Source organism: Varanus komodoensis, unplaced genomic scaffold (genome assembly GCF_004798865.1).
Source record: "Varanus komodoensis strain SLA01 unplaced genomic scaffold, ASM479886v1 scaffold142, whole genome shotgun sequence".
Classification (NCBI taxonomy): domain Eukaryota; kingdom Metazoa; phylum Chordata; class Lepidosauria; order Squamata; family Varanidae; genus Varanus; species Varanus komodoensis.
The window spans coordinates 31511-42705 of record NW_025335415.1 but is presented as its reverse complement, the minus strand read 5'-3'; the positions used below and the strand labels follow the sequence as shown (position 1 = coordinate 42705).

General features: G+C 39.8%; 1 protein-coding gene across 1 annotated transcript; it reads left to right on the top strand.

The window, feature by feature from the left end:
* Positions 1–4112: 4112 nt before the first annotated feature.
* On the top strand, positions 4113–5072 carry LOC123020150 (olfactory receptor 14A16-like). The gene has a single exon (XM_044423577.1). It carries the CDS (start codon positions 4113–4115, stop codon positions 5070–5072), a length of 960 nt encoding a protein of 319 aa, XP_044279512.1.
* The last annotated feature ends 6123 nt before the right edge of the window (positions 5073–11195 follow it).

Genomic DNA, 11195 nt, shown 5'->3' with positions numbered 1-11195 from the left:
CACAAATATATGCAAAAATCCTGCAGGGGTACAGTGGTAGCCACATAACTGGATATCTAGTTCAGCTCACCAGGCTATCGCCTCTGGTGTTGCTTCATGCAGATCTTCTAAGGAGCAAGGAAACAGACGTCTTGGGCATTCTTGCATAATATGTTTGATAGTTTGCATGACGGCAACACAGTCACAACAAGAAGAACCTTCCCATCCCCATTGATACAGAGTAGAGACACTCCTTCCAGTATCACATCTAATTCTATTCAATTTCACCCAGACAAAGCAAGGCAGGTCATAGTCAGTGAGTTTGGAAGCCCTCACCTATTGATGATTTGTTCACTGTTTCATGCATTATGAAATGACAATACAATCCCAAAAATAAAATGCAGAATGCAATCCAAATGCACAAAACCTTTGAATTTGCAGGCGTACAGGCATCCTGTTCAGGGCAGAAAGAACAAGAAAGGGAAGGTTTCATCCTGCCACCTTGGCAATGCCTCTCCCTGCTCTTCTCAGTGCTGGTTGCTCCTGCGACTTCAGGGATACACCCAGAACTGTGGCAGCCCCAGGGTGGACAGAATATTCTGTGCTTGGAGTTCCACTTATGAAAGCTCACATTTTCAGAGTTGCACACAATTTAAAATGCACAGATTCACAATCTTTTTGGATACAATGTCCAGGTTCTACAATTTCTGTGCTATACATCAGATATCCAGATGAGAATTTTAACAGCCTTCCCCAAGGGGCTACACTATGCTTTTGGCAACACACAATGGGTTTGGTCACCTGGGTTCAGATGCCTTGGCATCCCAAGGGCTCACCATCCTCTGAAACAAGCCATGCTTTCTTAGAGTGGACTTTGTCCTCAAAATATAGTCTTAAAGGCTCCCTGGGTTTGCATGGCACAACAACAGCAAAATTCTCTTGACACAAATGCAAAAGTGCAATTAATTTTGAGTTGTCACGTTGTAAAAATCTGTCAAAATGTGGTGCTGTTCTGTCTCATGTTGATCTTTAAAAAAAACTCTATTCTTTATAGCAATGTATTATGAGTGCAGATTATGAGAGATAGCTTGGGAATGGGGGGCAATAAATGAAGGAAATTTCATTTCATTTCAAATAGACTGCAGAATTTGAAGGGGCAACCACCCATACTATTTCATACAGTACGACTAAATGAGATGACTTACAAACTTTTCCATAGTGGGAGTGGATGTCATGGTACATTTCAAGCCCCTTCTATAAGTCAAAGTTGCAGATTGGGACATGGGCAATACATAGCATTCCCTTCACGCAGACATTTGGCTTAACTCTGTGAAGCTGAAGTACACTCATGAGAATTGTGCAGTCCATGGACATGTAGAAATGAGACATGGAAAAATTCTCCACAGCTTGTTTTTCTCCAGCATAATCGTTAGAGAGAGAATGCTTCTCTGAGACTGTCAGCCCATCCCTCAAGAGGTAAAGCTGGATGAGAAAAGATAGCTGAGATGGCCTTCATTTCTCAGACAGCAAACAAGTCAGAGCATGACAGCAAACCAATCAAGAGTGAATGAATTCCTGCTAAATGGATTCCCTGACATTCAGGAGCTGCTGATGCTGCACATCATGATTTTTCTCATACTGTACTTGGTGGCCCTCACAGAGAACTTCACCATTGTCACAGGCATCATCTATAGCCATCAGCTTCACACACCCATGTATTTCTTCCTGGCCAACCTCTCATTCCAACACTATATCTGTCACTGTTCCCAAGTTCTTGGTAAACTCCTTGATGGACACCCATGCTATCTCTTACTTTGGATGTGTCTTCCAAGATTTCTTCCTTGTCCTCTTCCTGCTATCCCACTTCTTCCTCCTTGGTGTCATGACATATTATCACTACGTTGCCATCTGCACTCTTCTTCACTATGAGACTGTGAGAACCTGCATCCAACTAGCAGCAAATGCATGGATTGGTGATCTTTTCTATGCAATATTATATACTGGAAATGCATTCACAGTGTGGTTCTATTCCAATATAATTAAACACTTCTTTTGTGAAATCCCTCAACTCCTCAAGATCTCTTGTTCAGATCCATATTTTCTGGAGTGATTACATTTGGTGCTTGTTTAGGTTTTGCTTATTTTACACTCATTGGCTTTTCTTATATTCATATCTTCAGAACAGTCATACAAATTCCATCTACATATGGGAAGCAGAAAGCTTTTTCAGCTTGTTTGCCACATCTTATTGTCATCTCCTTGTTTGTTGTGAGTGGTACTTTTGCATATTTGAAGCCAACCTCCACTTCTCCATCGGTGTTAGATCTCTTGCTGTCCACACTGTACAGCAATATGCCACCGGTGATGAGCCCAGTGATTTATAGCATGAAGAACAAAGAACTAAAAATGGCATTTCGTAAGCTGATTGTCAACATTTTGCCTAAATTTCTGCATAAAAGACAGTAGCTGTGCTTGTATTCTAGGAAACAGTTGGAGTTCTCTAGACATGTTGCAATAAAGATTTTTTATTCCTTTTTCATAGACTTTGCTTTTTATATCAGGGAAAGAATCCTATATTGTCTTGTGATCCCAAAGAATGGATATTAATTTTTATTATATAATTATGAAATACCAGTTTTCATCAGGCCATTAATATGCAGTCTTCTGCTTACTAAAACTGGAGTGGAATCATGGTGGTGGGGACAGTGGGAGATAGGAATATGATAAAATTTGTAAAAAATTGTAGAATGTTACAGTTCATGAGGGTTGTAGCCTGAGTACCATATGGCAGGGCAAAATGACCCCAACCCTTGTTTTTTATGCAATATCGATACCCATATCCCATAACATAACATTTATTTATGAAGGTATGTTAATTTCATAATGTATTATGCAACGAAATTCAAACTAAAAAATGTAATGCAGAATGCAATCCAAATGCACAAAACCTTTGAATTCAGAGCAGTACAAGTGTCCAGTGCATGGCAGATAGAGATGTCACAACAGCCAACAACAATCATGGGATGTTGATCTGCCTTCCTCTTCAGTCCTCCATTGGGTATCTTAGGGGACTTGGTGATTAAAGCCACATGATTCCTTCCTCCCATCACCACTGTGGCATCTTTTTCACTTGCCATGGGTTTCCTCCCCCATTACCATAGATATTTTAATTTTTATTCTTTGGTTTAGAGCATCTTGATGTAAAGTAGTGATCCACAGATCTTTTGTGAACACGTGATTTCCCTTGCCTTGAAATCTCATACTTCCACAGCAGGGCACAATTAAAAATATCCCAGAGTGCAATCTCTTTGGGTCAGTGTCCCAGGTCTGCAACTTCTATGCTTTGACATCTGATATCAGGGTGACCACTCTTCCCCAGTGGTAGCACCATGCTTTTGGCAACCCACAATGAGTTTGGCCACTTGGTCTGAGATGCTTTGGCATCCCATTGTGGGCTAACCATTCTCCAGAACAAGTTTGTCAGAGTGTCTTTTGGCCCCAAAATATTCAATAGCAAGATTTGCAAGATACAACAACAAAACTTTTTTGCAAAAAATGCAAAATTGTGATCAATGCTGAGCTGTCATTTTGCAAAAAACAAACAGACAATTGTTTTGCTGTTCTGTTTCATTTTGCTCAATTATTTTAACTCTATTGTTAAAAGGAAAGTATTCCTACTGCAGTTAATGAGAGATTCCTTGGGGGAAAAACAAATCAAAGAAAGTTTATTTTATTATTCATAGACTGAAGAATTTGGAGGGGCAGCCACCCATACTATGTTGTACAGTATGACAAAATGTGATAACTTTCAAACTTTTCTCTAATTGGAGTGGAGGCTGCCATTGCATTTCAAGGACGCTGCCTTTTATCATGACAAATACACACCATCACTGTCACACAGACATTTGATTTAATCTTGTGAAGTGGTAATAAATTCCCAAGGCTTGAGCACTCCAAGGACATGTAAAAAAGAGACATGGTTAAATTCCCTACAGCTTCTTTTTTCCTGCACGATCATTAGTGAGAGAAAGCTTATCTGAGACTGCCTGCCCATCCCTCATGAGGAAACTTGCATGAGAAAGAGTAAGCAGAGACTGCTTTCTTTTCTCAAACACTAAAGAATTCAGAGCATGATGTCAAACCAATCAAGAGTGAGTGAATTCTTGCTGAATGGATTCCCTGACATTCACGAGCTGAAGATGCTTCACATCATGGTTTTTCTCATACTGTATTTCGTAGCCCTAACAGAGAACTTTCTCATCATTACAGTAATAATTTACAACCATCAGCTCCACACGCCCATGTACTTCTTCCTGGCCAACCTCTCATTCCAAGACTTTGGCTCCATATCTGTCACAGTCCCCAAGTCTGTGGCCAACTCCTTGATGGACACCCAAGCCATCTCATACTCTGGATGTGTCTGCCAAGTTTTCTTCCTAGTTTTCTTCATGATGTCCCACTTCTTCCTCCTTGGTGTCATGGCATATGATCGCTACATTGCAATCTGCAGTCCTCTCCATTATGAGAGTGTGATGAACAACAGAACCTGCATCCAACTGGCAACCAGTGCTTGGATTGGTGGTCTTTTCTACTCAATAGTGCATACTGGGAATGCTTTCACAGTGGAGTTCTGTTCCAATATAATCAACCAGTTCTTCTGTGAAATCCCACATCTCCTCAAGATCTCTTGCTCAGACCTATATTTCCTTGAAGTAGGAGTGATGACTTTTAGCTCTTTTTTAGCTTTCATTTATTTTTCACTCATCATTTTTTCTTATATTAAGATCTTCAGGGCTGTTCTAAGAATTCCATCTACACAAGGGAGGCAGAAAGCCTTTTCAACTTGCTTGCCACATCTTATTGTCATCTCCTTGTTTCTGGTGAGTGGTACTGTTGCCTATGTGAAACCAGCCTCCACCTCACCGTCAACTTTTGATCTCTTGGCATCTGTACTGTACTGTTTAGTGCCACCGGTGATGAACCCAGTGATTTATAGCATGAGGAGCAAAGAACTCAAAATGGCATTTTGTAAATTGATTGTCAGCATTTTGCCTAAATTTTTGCTTCAAGAACACTATCCTGTGCATGTATGACTGGGAACTATTTCATTTGCTTAGAACTTTCACAGGAAACTTTGTGTGTACCTTTTCATTCAATTGTTTTTTGTATATAATGGAAAAGATCCTATATTCTTCCATGAACTCTGTCCTGTATGAATAGACCTTCAATGATTATCAATATCTATGCTGCACTACTTTTCTTCAGGCCATTATCATGCAGTCTTCTTCTCACTGAAACTAGTATCAAGTCACCGGGGGCAGTGGTGGTGAGAAAAATGGTGAAATTTAAAAGCGTTTGCCAGATGCTCAAATGCATGGTGACTGTAGGCTGACCCTCTTAAATAGTTGTGTGATGCTGAGTACCATATTGCAAGGAAAAATGATCTCATGCAGTGTTTGTTTTTGCAGTATCCATGAGAGTCTGTGTGTACATGAAATTTCCTTGTTTGCTTTCAAACGAAGTATATCCTGCCTTTCCATCACTGATGACGCTAAGTAGCATACAGTGCAAATTTTCCAGCAACATTAGTATCAACAATATTAACAAATAAAAAATCACAGCACTCTGCATCCAAAATAATGAGTCCATGCATGGTAAGTAAAAGCAGAATGTTAGTTGTTCCTCAAAAGGCGAGCAGTGAATTGGCCATGTGGAATGCCCTGGGCAAGACATTCCCAGTCCAGCCATCCCTGCCTTGTGTGGTCACTTGCTGGATTTCAGAGAACAAGGGCAAATGGAAAAAAATGCAACACAAAGGGAGAAGAATGCAGATTTTATATCATTTACTCTCATTCTCTCTCATGTACACACACTTGGTGAACTGCATTGCAAAATCCAGAGAGCCAGGGAAACTGAAGAGCAGATGTGTCTCCCATTCATGTCTTGGTTTGGGAAGTGTCAAGTTGATGCCTCCATATGCAGTCAGTGACATAATCCTTCAGCCATACTAGGCATTCCATTTCTTGTTTCTAGCCATAGGATTGCTGTGTGAATGCAGTACATTTCTTAAGCATCTGCAGATGCTCTGAAGGACTCACATTGTTCTTCATATATGTATTTGGATTCTTTAATTGATTCATTTTCCAAAATAAATGATGTGAACATTGTCCTCTCCAGATGGATTGACTTGGCTGCTTCATTGAAGGGTACTAAGTAAAAGCATTTAGGGTTATGGAGCCAAACAGTAGCTCCTCCAGACTAAGCAAAAATAAATCCAAACAGGATTTTCTAAAAGATTCTCTACGTTGCCATCTGCCATCCTCTTCATTATCAAACTGTGGTGAACAAGAGAACCTGCATTCAACTGGCAACCAGTGCTTGGTTAGGTGGCCTATTCTATGCAGCACTGTATACGGGAAATGCATTCACACAGCTCTGTTCCAATATAATCAACCAGTTCTTTTGTGAAATCCCACAACTCCTCAAGATCACTTGCACAAACCAAAACATTACTGAAGTAGGCGTGATGACCTTTGGTGCTTGTTTAGCTTTCATTTATTTTCTGCTCATTCCTTTTTCTTATATTCAGATCTTCAGGGCTGTTCTAAGAATCCCATCTACACAAGGGAGATGTTTTCATCTTGCTTGTCACATCTGATTGTCATCTCCTTGTTCGTGGTGAGTGGTAGCTTTGCGTATTTGAAGCCTACTTCCACTTCTGCATCTGTGTTAGATCTCTTGGTGTCCACACTGTACTGCATCATGACACCGGTGATGAACCCAGTGATTTATAGCATGAGGAACAAAGAACTCAAAACGGCATTTTGTAAGCTGATTTTCAACATTTTGCCTCAAGTGTTGCAGAAAAAACATTCTCCTGTGCATGTAATGTAGGAAATATTTCCTTTTCTCTAAACATATTGCAGAAAATTTTTTGTGTACAGTTTAATTCAATTGTTTTTTCTAGATCTGAATAAAGATCCCACACTGTTTTGGCACTACAGTCCTAGATAGAATCAAGCCAGAACTGTCTTTAGAAGCAAAAGTGAAAAAACTGAAGTGCTCATATGTTAAGCCCATCATGAACAAGCAAACCTCACTGCAGAAAACAATCATACTAAAGTTTTGCACGAAAGACAGAAGCTGTGCTAGTATTCTAGGAAACAGTTGCATTTCTCTAGACATGTTGCAGTAAAGATTTTGTATACCTTTTCATACACTGTGTTTTGCATTTCTGGGAAAAGACCCTATATTGTTTTGTGGCATGCAAGAATGGGCACTAATTTATTTTACATAACTATGAAATACTGGTTTTCATCAGGCCATTACCAAGCAGTGTTCTGCTTTCTGAAACTAGAGTGGAATCATAGGTTTTGGGTGGGGGAGAGGTATTTAGGAATATGATGAACTTCGTTAGAAATCAAGAAATGCTACAGTTCATGAGGGTTGTAGCCTGAGTACCAAATGGCAGGGCAAAGTGACCCCAACCCTTTTTTAAATGCAATATCCATATCTATATCCTACAGCATAATGTTATGTAACAAAGCATAACAGAACAGATATCTATATTTAATTCTGTGGCTTATTTGAAACTAGACGAGTGATCTAGACATATTGCAGTATGCTAGTTTTTCCTCAAAGGCAAGCAGTGAACTGGCCATGTGGAACTCCTTGGGCAAGGCCGTCTAGTCATCCCTGCTTCATGTGGACACTTGCTGGGTTTCTAGAAATGAGGGCGGAACGAATAAAATGGAACACAAAGCAGAAGGATGTAGAATGTGTGTCCTTTTTTCATTTATTCATATATTTGAAGAACTGCATTGCAAAAACCAGAAAGCTACGGAAACTAAAGAAAAGCTGTGCTTTTAATTCACGTATTGGGTTGGGAAGTATTGTTCATGCCTCCATATGCAGTCAGTGATATTATCCTTCATCCAAGCATTCTTTTTCTTGTTTCTAAGAAAAAAGCCCTCCCTGCCCCACCTATCAGTGAAGTTCATTGTTTCATGCATTATGATATGAAAATATAAATTCAAAAATACAATGCAGAATGCAATTCAATGCACAAAACCTTTGAATTTAGGGGAGCACAGGCTCTGGTGCATGGTAGAAAGAAATGGATTGCAATGGTTTCCTCCTGCCACCTTGACAGTTCCTCTCTGTTCTTTTCTCTACCTTGGATCACTTTTCCTGTGGTTGTTCTCAGAGATGTACCAGTCAAAGGGTGGGGAGGATATTCACAGCTGAGTCCCAGCTATGTGGTCACAGCATTTGTCTGATCTTGTAGTCGATTCCAACCAGCATTTCCTAAATGGTTCTGTTCTAACCTAATTATTATATTAAACTTTTTTGGAAGTACTGTGATAGAAGAGGGTTTCTGTGAATAAAGAAACTGAAATTCTTTGCAACAGCCTGTTCAGGTCACAGAGAGAGCTGCTGTGATGAGGAAGCCATATGGCCAGTATATGAGAGACATCTTTCTCCATATATCACTATGAAACATGTTGGGTTTCTTCTTTTGTAAGGTGATACTATGCCAAATAAATCATGTCTTTTAAATGTAAATCAGGAAGTATTAAAGAAAACAGAAGACTCATCATCATCATCACACCACACCACACCACAATACACTTCTCTACCATCTGTAGCCAAAGCTTTCTAGATGCTTCACAAATTTAAGTCATCTATCCAGATTTCAACTAAGCCAGACCCTGCATATTTTCCAAGACTAGGTTGGATCAGGCCCTTGCAAAAGTATTCTGTTTATTTGTTTTTGATGCTGGTCTATATAAACTACATCACAAAGAGGTAACTCCACCCATGTATTAATGCCATGTTGAAGACTGAATTTATTTATATAGATGTTTCTGGGAAAGGAATGTCATGCCACTAGATAGACAGATAGATAAATGTAAAATTAGGGGCAGGAGAATGGGCGTACATCCATATATGCCCGCCCGCCTGCCCCTTGAGATCTGCGGGAGAGGCCCTTCTCCGGGAACCCTCCGTGAAAGAAATTAGGAGGGTAGGTACTCAGAGGAGGGCTTTCTCTGCAGTGGTGCCCAATTTATGGAATGTGCTCCCCAGAGAGGTCCGCCTGGCGCCGTCGTTATTTGTTTTTCAGCGCCAGGCGAAGACCTTTTTATTTAAGCGTCATTTTAATTGTTAATATTATTTGCTTATTTTATCTGGCCAGGGCGACTTATTTCATATTGTTATTTCTTTTATTTTAATTTTATGTTGTGAGCCACCCCGAGGCTTTGGCGAATGGGGCGGCATAGAAATGTTTTAATATACAAACGAACAAACAAACAAATAAATAAAAATGGCAGGGTTTCCCCTAGAAAGCAGGGTGGGGGAGGGAGACAAATTACAATAATGAAATCAAGAAAACAGTCCATGCATAAGTGTGCAATACAAACACATAGCTAAAGAAATGAATGAATGTGGATAGAATTGGCACTGGCTCTCCAGATAGGAATGTTTCTACCTTATCTAGAGACACCATTAATTGAAACTGGGATTTCTACATGCAGAATGTATGCACTACCACTGAGCTCTTCAGCTAGTGCAATTCCCTTGCAACAGACTCATTGGAAGGAATTTAATCTGTGCATATTTGGCATACATGTTTGTGTCCCCTATATATATTTGTTAGTTCATAAGTATAGAATGTGTACATGCCCAAGATAGGATGGATCATCTAAGTTTTGTTGACAGTAAAGCCTACTGCAGATAAAACAAACCCAGGACACTCCACAGATGAACTATTTGAAAAAGAAAAAGAAAACAGAACAAAGTAAGCCACAATAAGTCAAGCTGAGTTCTGAGGTCAGGACAGCCAACAATGACCATTGCCTTGTCCAAACAAAGTCAATGTGCCAGTTTGGATGTCATGGAAATTCTGGGAATAACCAATGAATGGTTTATTGTTTGCAGAACAGCTCAGGGAGCGCCCAATAGTTGATTGGGCTCATCATGGACTGTTGATCTGCCTTCCTCCTCAGTCCTCCATTTGCTGCCTCAGGGGACTTGGTTCTTAAAGTGAGATTATTCTCTCTTCTGATAGAACCTGTGATATCTTTTTCACTTGCTATGGGTTTCCTCCTCTTCTACCATTTATATTTATATTTATAATCTCTGGTCTAAAAGATCTTGAGGGGGTGATCTACTGGCATTTTGTTAACTTCCGGTTTTGCTTTGCCTTGAAAGGTCACATTTTCACTGTGAAAAGCAACACAATTAAAAATGAAGCTATTTGTGGTCTCTCTGGGTCAAAGCACCATTTCTGGGACTTCTGTGCTTTGACACAAGATAACTCCCAGGACATTTTCCAGATCATCCTTCCCAATTTGGACTTTTTTTAATAGGCAAAAAACTTCACAAATATCTTATGCTTAGAAAATAGTTTAAAAGTGTTTATGTGTGTGTGTGTTTTTTTGTGGTGGGGAGAACAAAGAAAGCTCTTCCAGTATGGTGCATGAACACTGTCACTGACTATCATCTTGGAGGATGCAGAAATTATCTCCAGAAAAAGCAGGGAAGAGAAAACACTGCCTGAGCACAAATAGAATTAAGTAAAATAAAGTTTTTGATTACGCTTGGCAACACTGAGCCAATACAAGTACTCAAGTGTGCTGGTTGGACAATAGAGGGGTAGTGTCACTGATGGTGGCCCCTGATCTCAGGAAGAGAGGCAAGGGTTTTTACTACTTTTCCCACTAGGGATGATCATATGGGTACAGATGACCTGGCATCCCACAGTGGAGTCAGCGTCCCCTGAAACAACCCTCAAAATATTTTATAGAAATAAGCACAAAAGTCTAAGCATATATGATGCAACAACGCACAATGGCCTGTCATCCACGATGGGTTGATATTTTGGAAAAAAGTATATACTATGTGGTACTGTTTTGTTTGGAACTCCATTGTTATTCATTGATTGATTATAAGAACAGATATGATTGGCAATCTCTTGGGGAAAACAATCAAAGGATGCTCATTTTGTTAGCCATAGGCTCAATGATTTTGACTGGCCACCATTTCAAGCATTCTATGTCATGTAACATATTTTCTTAAATAATACTTTGAAGCTTAAAAAAATTTGGACAGAGGAATGGAGATTGACATCTGTCCATATTAAAGCCAATCCAAGCCACATTCGAAGCCTCTTACATAAGCCAAAGCAGAAGTTGGGATCATGCCAATACATGCCA

What these genes read in the sequence shown, in the direction of transcription:
- LOC123020150 (XM_044423577.1), top strand. Translation starts at nt 4,113, where the DNA reads ATGTCAAACCAATCAAGAGTGAGTGAATTCTTGCTGAATGGATTCCCT.